The sequence below is a fragment of the Phascolarctos cinereus genome, unplaced genomic scaffold (assembly GCF_003287225.1).
Source record: "Phascolarctos cinereus isolate Bilbo 61053 unplaced genomic scaffold, phaCin_HiC Scaffold_5;HRSCAF=322, whole genome shotgun sequence".
Lineage (NCBI taxonomy): Eukaryota > Metazoa > Chordata > Mammalia > Diprotodontia > Phascolarctidae > Phascolarctos > Phascolarctos cinereus.
This window is the reverse complement of record NW_027555958.1, coordinates 262935453-262947835: the sequence shown is the minus strand read 5'-3', so window position 1 is coordinate 262947835 and position 12383 is coordinate 262935453. Positions and strand designations below refer to the sequence as shown.

General features: G+C 37.8%; 1 protein-coding gene across 4 annotated transcripts in view; it reads right to left on the bottom strand.

The window, feature by feature from the left end:
- The window catches only part of TMEM220 (transmembrane protein 220), a 27654-nt gene extending 15271 nt beyond the window's left edge, over positions 1–12383 (bottom strand). For 2 of the 4 annotated variants that reach the window (XR_013487148.1, XM_020966017.2), the window contains exons 1-5: positions 12166–12381; positions 10654–10683; positions 6956–7016; positions 2964–3087; positions 227–286 (exon numbers count right to left, since the gene is read on the bottom strand). Coding sequence is in view for 3 of the 4 variants with exons in the window: in XM_020966017.2 (XP_020821676.1) it covers positions 227–286; positions 2964–3087; positions 6956–7016; positions 10654–10683; positions 12166–12255 (365 nt within the window). In the remaining variant the exon portion in view is untranslated. Of the gene's footprint in view, positions 1–226; positions 287–2963; positions 3088–6955; positions 7017–10653; positions 10684–12165 lie in introns of all 4 variants that reach the window. The other 2 variants (XM_020966016.2, XM_078155800.1) reach the window with 2 other exon arrangements.

Here is a 12383-nt window from a genome sequence, read left to right as displayed (position 1 = left end):
GAAACAAAAGATCAGTGTTATTATTTTAATTAAAAATTATCCCATCAAAAGTGCTAATAACTGTGCTACTTCTTATAACTGGTACAGAAAGACAATTCTTATTAGTAGGCTTAAATCACAGAACCAACCAGCATTAGCTTTCTCTAAAAACGTAGGTACTCTTTTTATCAATAGTACTTGGTTTGCTAGTCCTAAAGCTCCTTAATCTAATGGGATGAAAACTTACTTTGTTGAGATGTGGCAAAGACTCAGCCAAACTATAATAATCCCAAGTCCAAACAGCTCCCTAAGAGGAAAAAAGCATGGTATTTTTATATCTTTAAAGTGGTAAAAATGAAAAGCATATCAAATGAGTTACTGTAGCCAAGATTCCTCCTAATACTAATTTCTGAGTGAATACCTACCCTCAATCTATATAAACTCCTAAAGATTTTTCCCACCTTAATGATGATGATGATGCATCAATAATTTCATTCAGAAGTTACAAAACCCAATAGAAGATAAGAGACAAATGACTCGCCTTTATTTGTGAGATGCAAAAAAATAAGAAACATACGCAAAAAGGTTAAACAAGTCATTCAACAAGAATTTATTATCAACCTAATATGTGCCAGGCACTATGCTACTAAGCAAAAACCAAGAAAATGTGTTTCCTGTTTCCTACAGACACTTAAAAAATGTTATTCCTAAATATACAAGATTATACACTTTAAAAATTTCCTCTGTTGCATAATGGCAACATGACCTTGGCCACTTAACTTCTTGACCCCCAGACAATTCTCTAAGACTGCACTGCTTTGAGTCAGCTTGATGTAGAACTGCAGTCAGGAAGTTCAAGTTCCTACCTCAAACATTTACTACTTGTATGAGCCAGGGCAAGTCATTAAATTAATTTCTCACCCTCAGTTTCCTCACTTGTAAAGTAGGGATGCTAATAGACCTACTTCATGGGTCTAATTAAGGATGAAATGAGATAATACATGTAAAGTATTTTGCAGATATTACAATTCTATACAAATGTTTATTTTTATTGTTAGCTATCATGATTATTGTTGATAAAGGACATTTTTTACTGGAAGTTCCCTACAAAAGTGAACTTACAGGTCTAGAGAAGAAAAAGTGCTGTAATAAGGTCAGATGGAGATTGAGTTAGCTGTTTGTCAGTAAGGAGGGGTGACCACTGTAGAAGAGCAATTTCTGATCGCTAAAGAGCATATGCTCTTTTAGATGGACTTAACAGTGTGAGTTATGATCAAATGTGTCTCTTAACTTTTACAAAAGGTAGGAAACAGATTACTCAAAGCCAAAGTTAGTAGCTATGGGTACAAGGGTTTGACAAAGCTACAGGTCATCCCATCCTGTTGGGTTTCCTTTCATGACCCCAAATTCAATATACTCTGCTCACTGGTACCACTCAAAGATTTTATATACTATATATAGAATTTATTTTCAGATTCATCAATGAAGCAGTAACTTGTTATCTTGTGGCAGCTTGGGAGTAGACCTAGGCTGTTATTAGACTCTATCTGGAGGCAGAAATAAAAACTAGTGGGTAAAATTTACCTGTAAAGTCTCTGAATTTCAACAGATGGCTATAGATATGGACTATGAGAATAAAAGTAGAATATTAACGATAGAGGTTGATGAAAGGTAAGTTCAGTGAGTTGTGGGGACATATACAAATAGGTATTTGGAATGGTTCATGGGAAGAGATTACTAAGGGCATGGGGAACAGGCATAAACCAAGAAAATTTCACTACTGTTAGGCCTCAAGTGTTACTACTCAGTTGATAGATTAAACTTAGACATTATTAAAATTTAGATTTAACTACTGCTGAAATAGAATGCTGAAAAACTAACCACTGAAATAGTATACAGACAATCCAAAATATTATGAATCATTTATGATTTTTTCCATCAGAATCTGTTTAAGGATTTGCTGAGCTCACGGGATTGCATATTAGTAGAGTGGTGAGTTTTTCTGCTTGTCATTGGAGATATTTGATTCAGTTAAATGATATGCAGTGCTTACTCTGGAAAGGCACTGCGGTACAGTTGAAAAACCTCTGGAGTTGGAGTCAGAACACCTGGATTTGAGTACCAGCTTCACCATCTGTTCGGTTTTATTATAAGGATACAACCTGTCATTCTTAAGCCATAGGGATATTGTGGGAATTACATGTGATAATGTAAAAATGTTTTGAAAGTTAAAGATCTATACAAAGGTAAAACTACATCATTGTATGGTTGGTGGAGCTGTGACTTGGTTATCCTTTTGGAAAGCAATTTTGAACTGTCCCCCAAAAGTTACTAAACTGTGTGTACCTATTGACCCAGCAATATAATTTCTAGGCCTAGATCCCAAAGAGATAAAAGAAAGAGTGTACAAAATGTACAGAAATATTTATAGCAGCTTTTTTTTTGTAGACAAAGAACTGTTGTCAAAGGGTTGTCCAACAACTGAGGAATGAATGGCTAAACAAATTATGGTATATGAATATAATGGAATACTATTGTGTTGTAAGATATAATGAAAGAACAGATTCAGAGAAACTTCCAAAGACTTGTATGAACTGATGCAATGTGAAGTGAGCAGAACTAAAACAGTGTATACAGTAACAAGTTGTAAAGACAACCTTGAAAGACTGAAGAACCATTATCAATGCAATGACCAGCCACGATTTCTGGGGACCAATTATAAAGCATGTTATCCACCTCTTGACAGTGTTGATATACTTGGGGTGTAGAATGAGTCATGGGAATTTGTTTGCCTGATTGCAATTGTGTTACAAGGATTTGTTTATTTGTTTAGTTAGGAGGGGGAGGTGGGAAGAAGAGAAAATGCATTTTTGTTCATTGAAAGTAGATGATTTAAAAACAAGAATAAGGCATTTCATTAAGCTATTAAAATTTTTTAAATTCTCTACCTATTTAAAGCAAACACACCAAAAGTCATTGCTCACCTGCCTTCCTCCTCATGTAAGATGTTCCTTTCTGTATGAAGAAAGAGGTAGAAGCCCAAGTAAACAGTTCCCAGAGCACAAAGGAATAAGTGCAACTTGGTAAGGTTCTTCCAGATAAAATTACCTAGGACAAATAATGCTAAGGCATTAATCATGACCACGTATTTTAGAGGAGGGCTTTCCATATGGAAAAAATTAAGGTTATGGATTTTGTGTCAGTTGCCTTATATTTAAGAACTTATTAACAATAATAGCTTAATGCCAGGTATTCAAGGCAAACTTTTGGCTGGGTGCTGCATTCAGACAATCCATGTTTTGTGGAAGAAGCATATTAGTCAAAGAAAAACAGACTGCCAGCATGGAGAAGAAATGGCAAGAAGTCACTGCACGTATTAGATGATAAAACTTCTCCATGAGGATGGAATATATCACTTCTATAAGCATTTATTATGAAAAATAAATCAAAGATAATCACTACTTACAATCTACTTGAGGAGATAAAACACATACATACATAAAACAGCTAGAAAATAATTTGAAAGAAACAATCAAATATTTGCTAAAGCTTTTGAGCATCAGAGAGTATCACAATAAGGATATAATTATTGGAGTTAAAATAAACCCAGAAAGAATTTATGAAGGGTGGGGTCTGAAGCCAGGTTTTCAAGGATGAAGAGAAGAAGAAATAGTTGTACATCTAAATCCAAAGGTGTCCTTCCTGCCTCAAATCTCTAGCCACTCCAGTCCATTCTACACACTGCTGCCAAAGTAATTTTCCTTTAGTGCTGATATGACCATGTGACTTCTTTACTCAACCAACTCCAACAGCTTCCCATTGCATCTGTTTAGCTTTTAAAACCATTCATAGTCTAGCTCCAACCTACCTCTTCTATCTCACATCCACATCATTCCCTTTCCCACACTCTTTGATCCAGCCAGATTTGTCTTCTCACAGTTCCTCACTCAAGGCCATCCTCCATGCCTGGAATGCCCTTTGTTCTTAATTGTACTTCAGAATCTCTCTTCCTTTAAGATGGAGCTCAAGTAACATCTTCTTTATGAAGCCCTTCCTGATCCTCTCAACTGCTACTGCCCTTCCCATAGAGTACCCTGTATTTAACTACTTGGTGTGTGTATACATATGTCTTATATATGTTTATTAACTTTATGCTGTATATGTCCTCCCCATTAGAACGTAAACTCATTTTGTATAAAGAATCCTTTCATCCTTTGTACTGTTGTATCCTTACGGCATGGCAGAATGCCTGGCACATAGTTGGCACTTAAATATTTACTGATTGATATTCTCCTGCTCTTGAGTCAGAAGCAAACAGTAAATACTTAATATATTCAATTGATAGATTACTTGGCCTGAGAGAAACCTACGACTTTGGCTTTATTAGCACATTCTAACTAATTCAGCTACCATTTTAGAGATTGGTTGATGGGAAAAGAACTACATTGTGCAGTCTTCAGAATATGTGGTAACACCTTACTGTCCTACCACTAATACATAAAGTTATATCATCTTTGTATATGTTCTGGCCCATTTCTCGGAAACCTGTCCAGGTTTAGAGAAATATTTAAGCTATTCCAAATATCAGGCTCATTAGCAAAGAACTAAATTGAGCAAAATAAAATTCTACCCAAATGAGAATTTGCTGGACTTTCTCTATGTTGCCATTAACATGATCACCCTCTTCTCAATAGTCTCTTCTCTCTAGGTTTTTATAACACTGCTCTCTCCTGATTCTTCTCCTACCTGTCTGACTGCTCCTTAACAGTTTCCTTTGCTGGATCTTCATCCAAGTCATGCCTGTTAACTATGTGAATTCCCCAAGGTTCTATCCTATGTTGTCTTCTCTTCCTCTATACTGTTTCACTTGGTGATCTCATTTCATGATTTCAACTCATTTCCATAGTTTCAACTATCATTTCTATGCAGCTAGGTGGCACAATGGAGGTAGGGGGGAAGTACAAAACAATCTGTGGTATATTAATAGAATATTATGGCACTATAAGAAATGAGATGATTTCAGAGAAACCTGAAAAGATTTGTATAAACTTATGCAGACTGAACTTAGCCAAACCCAGGGAAAAATCACTTTGAAAGACTTAAAACTGTGTTTACTGCAATGACCAACAATGGCTACAGGGGATCAGTGATGAAACATCCTACCCACTCTCATGACAGAGAAGTGATGAGCTCAAGGTATAGAATGGACTTTTGGATGTGGTCAATGTGGAAATTTGTTTTGTTTGACTATGTATATTCGTTATAAGAGGTTTGTTTGTTTGTTTTTTTCGGGGGGGGGGAGTTGAGAAGAGGACTATCAATATGGTTTCCAAGAAGAAAAAGAAAACAAGAGGGTCACTGAAAAATTTTTTAAAATTCACAGAAAAGAATATAATGAAAGCCAGAAGGAAACACAGATAAGCCACAGTTATGCACACTTAAACTATGTGCCAGGTAACATCCTGAGCACTAGATTTACAGGACAACTTTGAAATTTACACAAACATTTATTAAGTTTAAAAGATGTTCTGCTTATCAGTATACCTAATAGGGATTAGTGGTTTGAGATAAATATCTTCTTTTTCTGTTCTATTTTGCATATGAAAAATGTGTATTTATGGTGTTTAAGTTCAGAATTTTGGAAAAAAAAATTAAGTGAAGAATAGCTAGCATTTGGCTTAGATGGCCCTGCTGGTCTTTCTAGACACAAGAAAATTAAAAATGTCATTCAGGGTGAGGTTGAAATACCATATACTCTGACTCTGAAAGTGGCATCAATAGATATGTGGGAAGGTAACAGTAACTATCTCAAAAAGTAAAGGGTATCATTTTATGTGCATTTAACCTAAACCCTTTTGGAATCAATTTAAAATTACCCATCTCTCAAAATTACAATAAACAGGTTTGCTATCCAGAGTATAAAATACTTCACTAATTGTCTTGAAACAGCTTATTTCTTTAACCTTCACAGGGTATCCTCTGATCCAATCTGGTATTTATAAACAATTCACTATTCATGCCCTTTATGATTTCATTGGCTTTGATCATATTCTCTCAATATCCTCTTTCTAGGCTAAGGAAACGGATGATCTAAATTATCGGTGATACTAAGCTTACAAGGATCAACAGATAAACAACCAACTACTCATGACACACTTGGTAAAGAGACAAGAATACCCCCAAATCTCACTTAGTTTATGAACTTTTCAACAATGAACAATAAAATGCCTGGCAGGCTAAGCCCCAGTAAATAAATGTATAATTTGCTTGAGAGAAGCATTTGATGATCACTGTCAAGAATATGGATTACTGTAGGAAATTTCTAACTTAATAATATATAAACCCATCAAAAATGACTTCTATGAATTTAGCATATACAGTAGTTTTTGGCATCTCTAAAGGCATAAATTTATATATATATATATATATATATATATAAAATAGATATATATATATATTTTTTTGGCTTTTTGGTGAGGCAATTGGGGTTAAGTGACTTGCCCAGGTTCACACAGCTAGTAAATGTCAAGTGTCTCAGGCCACATTTGAACTTGGATCCTCCAGGCCAGAACTCTTTCCACTGTGCTACCCTGCTGCCCCCATAAATATCATTTCTGAAAAGAAGACTTATAGGAGAAACTGAAAGAAGAAACTGTAATGGAGAATCAGAAATTTTGAAGGTTTTGGAATCATGAAGACCAGAGAATGAATTTGGGTAGGTGAAATTTGAGAGTACTTGAGAAGCTGAAAGAAAAGAAGGGCTAGAACCAGAGGAGGAGAATTCTAGAACAAGATAGGTTTCAGGAGAATAAGGAGGACTCAAGGAGGAGGACTCAGAGAGAGAAAAGCTTGTAAGACAAAGTACAATGAATACAGATTGCCTCATTTCCTCTCAGGAGGAAAGCAGGAGTGATTCTCACTTTTGCAGTGAAGGTAATAAAATTGCTTTAGCTCAATTAAAAAGCTAATTTCATACCTGTGATCAGAGGGTTAAGTCCAACAAGTACAGTAAGGATAGCAGGTATCATGTATATAACCTGTTAGCAAAACAGAATATCCCCAGTATCACATGAAAGTTTGAGTAACTCTTCTGAACTTTTATATCATGGGATCATGGACAGAGTGTAAAGAAATCTTGGAGATCATTTAGTCCAAACCCTTTATTTTATAGTGAAGAAACCTGAAGATCTGGATAGGTTCAGTCTTTTTGCCCACGATCACAAGGTAGTATGGCAAAACCTGGTTCTTTGATGACTCCAAATCCCTTGTTCTTTCCACTGTACCATGCTGCCTCTAAGAAATAACCATTAAGATCCAGCTTTCCAGTTTGAAACTATTAGTGCACTATTAAAAGGATTCCCCACAAATGTAGTTATGACATTTGTCCTCAATAGATTTGGGCTTACAAAGTCATCCTGCTGTTGCTAATTTTAAGAAATTTCTAACAGCAAGACATAGCAATACAAAATCTAGGCTAGACAGGTTACTGCTAGAAAATTTAACTGTTAACTGTTGATTTATGAAATCTTGTCTCTCCACTTTTAAGATAATTCTTTCTCTTATTCACAGTATTTCATTTCACTTTATTTTTTTGAGGCAATTGGGGTTAAGTGACTTGGCAAAGGTCACAGAGCTAGTGTCTGAGGCTGGATTTGAACTCAGGTCCTCCTGACTTCAGGGCCAGTGCTCTACCCACCATGCCACCTAACTGCCCCTAGTCATAGTATTTTAGAGGTATGGGTACCTTAAAGCTCATCCATAGGTGTTATCTCCACAGCTTATGACCAATATGGATGCTTATTAAAATCAAAACATGAAGAGTCTTGTTAGCCCTTGAACTATAAATCTAATCTCTGTCAATCTAATCTCCAGGGAAACCTGGAACATGCTTTCTGATTCAGTACCTTCAGAAGTCATGTCTTCTGACTCAGTCTTATATCTTATTTCCCTGTCAGCTATAGCAAAAGAATGAGGCTAGAAAATGCAAGCAGTATAGTTTCCTCCATAATGATCTTTTGATTAGAAAAGCTATTTTGGCAATAGCATTCCTAAGTCACTATACTCCTTTCTGGTCTGACTGCCCCTTGATCAATGCCTGATTACCACTGAAAAAGTATTCTTTACTAAAACAGCTTTCCACTGATTTTCAAAACCCTTTAAAAACATGTAGGAAGGAAAAAGTGTTTGGCTTCTTTAAGAAAGAACGAATTCCAGGGACAGCTAGGTGGTGCAGTGGATAGAGCACTGGCCCTGAAGTCAGGACGTCCTGAGTTCAAATTTGGCCAATGACACTAGCTGTGTGACCTTTGCCAAGTCACTTAACCCCAGTTGCCTAAAAAAAAAAAAAGACCCAATTCGAACAAGTCTAAATATAACTGCACCAAAAGACATTCTGAAGTGGAAACATCACTGGGCTGGGAGCCAAGAGGCTTTGGTTCTAGTTTCAGTTCTGCAACTACCTTTGATCTTGGGCAAGGTGCATCTCTGGTTTATAGTTCCCTCATGTGTAAAATGAGGAGACTGAGCTAGATGGGTTTTTAAGGTCCCTTCCCTTCCTCCAATACTTTGAATCCTACCAAGATAGCACAATTTAAAAACTTTGGAATGATTTCCTCACAGCAACTGTCACATTGGTCTGCACTTAAATCTTAAAAACTATGTATTTATTCATATTGAATGAATACTAAGCTTCAGGGCAGAGATTTTTAAATTTTCTGTTAATTGTCCTGTAAGCAAGTCCCATTTTGTAAACAATGATGCCCACTGTGAACACTCAATGAATACAGCAAATCTATTTGTAATGTTGATACTAGGTTAATTTTGGGAGCTATTTCATCAGGTGTACCAAAGTTTCAGACATTTGATTTGCCTCTATATTGAATCTGAATAATCAACAAGCACTGACGTGCCATGCTCTGTGCTAAGCACTGGGGATATTAATACAAGCCAAAATAAAAAGTGCCTGTCTTCAAGGAACCTGAAGGGGATACATAAAAGAAAGCTAAACATTGAAGGGGGGGAGAGCAGGGAAGGTACCTGATGAAAGCCTGGTTAGGGAGGAACTGACCAATCAGAGGAAGGGGCTTCAGGTACAGAGGAGTTACATTTCCTCTAAGAAGGCCAACATTTGGATATTCTTCAAACACTCCCCACCTTAAGATGAAACAAGTTTACAGTCACCTCTTGGGATCTCTCCATTGCCTCAACTTTAGTAGGAAGAGGGGACAGGGCAGGAGGCACCGAAGGAGGGCTGGAGTAGGGGGAGGGCAGAGAGGAACTAGGGATTGGGGAAAGCAGTGGCACCTTTGCTATAACCAACTCACTGGCTCTCAGAGGATGACACTGACAGTGACCACTGGCCTACCACTGGAGGGAGACAATAATATAATTTATTATGTCATGTAACAAGTAGTATTATAAGATTCTGTTTAATCAGTAAATTGAATTAAATCTGACAATCTAAAGTACATGGGAACTGATTAGAATAAATTAGATCATTGGCTACTATTGCTACACAATTCAAAACAAGACAAAAGTCTGGGAATCCTTTCATTGGAAATGCAATACAACCATGCCTGGTCAGACCACACAGAATTGAATAAAATCTAGACATATAAATTCCAGATATTCCATAATAGTATAATACTAACTACTTGATACTGTATAATGCTTTAAGATTTAAACAGGCTTGTGATGTAGTAGTATGCTCATTTTACAGATTCAGCATTTAATAAGCTCCCAACAGACACTGGTTATGTGACTCTTGGACAAGTCATTTAACTTTCTTGGTGCTCAGACTACTCTGTAAAGTTGCAGAATCCTTGCTGTTCTACATTGGTAGAGGAATTTTCTTACTGGACATCAGTGAAAACACAGATCAGTACCACTACTCTTCCCCAAAAATGGTGAGAAAATTGAGGCTTAAGGAAAAGGTGATTGAACTGCCAATGGTCACATATCTTTGGTCAGAGATAAGAATCAAACCTAGATCTTGAAGTTCATTTATTCACTATATCAAGCAGTCAAAGGAAAGACTTCACAATCCTCCTTTCTCATGTACTCCAAATCACAGTATTTAGATGAATTGAGTATTTTAATTATAGTCTACTTTGATTTTATTTTGTAATTATCCCTGATGGACTTAGTAGAAGCACAACCCTGATTCATCTGATTTCTGGGTCAAAAATCACAGGACAAGTCTTACAGAATTTGCCAGATGGATCCTGCAGGTTTAGAGGCTAAAACAAATGCAATGTGAACAGTTGCTGGTTGGAGACTTAGAGATCTCTTTTAGCATTCCTAACCCCCCCCACCCCAAAAGTCTGCTACTTCTTCCAATTCAAGAAAGGCAATTAATGAAAGTAATAGAGATCTCCAAGTCTCCATATTTTTATATTTTAGAAGACATGGATTTCATTGATGTGGTATTCAGCTAATGTTGTATATTGCAGCCTTCTCAATAAATTAAGTGGTAACCACTTGCCCAGTGTGTGGAAGTCTCCAGAAAATGCTTAATTTATATATATAAGAAAGTATGCCTGGCTTGCAGTTATTTTTTTTCCCCCTTCATTGAGAAAGGCTTTTAAAAAGTCTGTTATGCAAGTAAATTCAGAGAGTTTAAAGAACCAGACAGCAAAGCTACAGTGTGCTATACTACATGTAACTCATACTCACCATCCACAGTTCTGCATCTGGGTCATTTATCTGCAACAGGAAAACAGGCACTTAGATAAGCACACAAGGAAAAGACTGTCGAATCACACTCCATACCAAATTTAGTCTACTATGATAGTTAAACTATGATAGTTAAAAAGGAAATTCTCATTCTAGCTAAAACCAAAGGATGGCTTTACTATTTACAATAACTATCTTGGGTTTCTAAAGTGCGTAGGTCAGGCCTAGAATACAGGATAAGAAAAAGTGTTTGGAGGTGACCATAGAAAAGTGTTGAGAAAATATGATGCTACACAGCAAAAAAAGGTAGTAAGGGAGAATAATGGGATTTAAAGCTAAAAGACTATAGGGATCATCTACCTAGTACAAACTTTCACTTCACAGGTGAGGAAACTAAATACGGGCTGTCTCACTTGCATTTGTCTTCCCACCCCTGGCACAAGGTAAGCATTAAATACATGCTTGTTGATTGAATTGGAGGTCACACAGGTAGTAAATAGCAGGGCCAGAATTTTAACCCAGGTCTTCTAATCCCCAAACCAGAGCTCTCACAGATATTCAGCAAGCAAGGACTGTTTGGAGCTCACAGGAAGTGTGGCACAGTCGTAACAATTATCATTATCCTGGCAGCTGAATGTCTCTGGGTTCCTCCCACTCAATAAAATTACCACAGTTACTGATCCTAAAATGCCTGCAGATCAAGGGAATCAAAGATTCTGAGATGAAAAAAAAAAGCCAACAAAAAACCTTCGAAGTCATTTAGCCAACTTCCTCATTTTACAATCGAGTTGACTCAAAGAGGTTAAGTCGCCTGCCCGAGGTGACAGTGGCAGGTGTACTCATGAGTAGTGAGGTTCAGGGGAAAAACCCTGAATTTGGAATAAAGACCTCAGTCTGAGCCCCAATCCTGCCACTTATTCTGGCATTCAGTTTGCCCACCCGTAAAACAATGGAGCCGGAGTAGAAACTGTCTTCTTTAGAAATTTAGAGATTATATTTCTTCCTAATCATAATAAACACCACGTATACAGTGATTTGAGGTTTGCAAAGGGCTTTACAAGTATCTCATTTAATCCTCGCAACAACCATGAGAGGCAGATGCTATTATTATCCCCATTTTACAGATGAGGAAACTGAAGCATACAGAGTTTGAATGACCGGCCCAAGAAAATACAGCCAGTGTCTGAATCTGAATTTGAGTTCAGGTCTTCCAGCTCTAGGTCCAAGGTCTCCCTTATCCACCGTGCCACCCTAGCTGCGTCTGCTCCTGAACCATAGGGTACTATGGGGTATTAAGAAACACCAGACCTCTCTGTTTTAGAATCCTCTTCCCACTTCTAAGCAAACACCTCCCTCCAATCTTTCTTCTAGTCCCTCCCCCGCTTCAGAGAGTTCCTATCCCCTTCCACTTCCGCTCTCTCCCACCAACCACAAACAGACGCGCTGCAAGCTGACGTCAGAACCTACGTCTGCGTCCCGAGCTTAGCCTGTCGGGGCTGGGCCTGAGCTGACCTGCACGTAGGCCGCCAGCGCGAAGAACGCGGCCATGACCAAGTTGCAGCTCCTCCATAAGGTCTCTGACGGTGACCTCACGAATGCCATCCCGCGCTCCTAGGAGCACAGACCTCCGTATCCGTAGTGCGGGGAGGGGGGGCCCAGGAGCGCAGCCTGGGAAGGAGCTGGTTCCTGGCCACGCCCACACCACGCCCCCTCCCTCTGGGCCCCGCCCC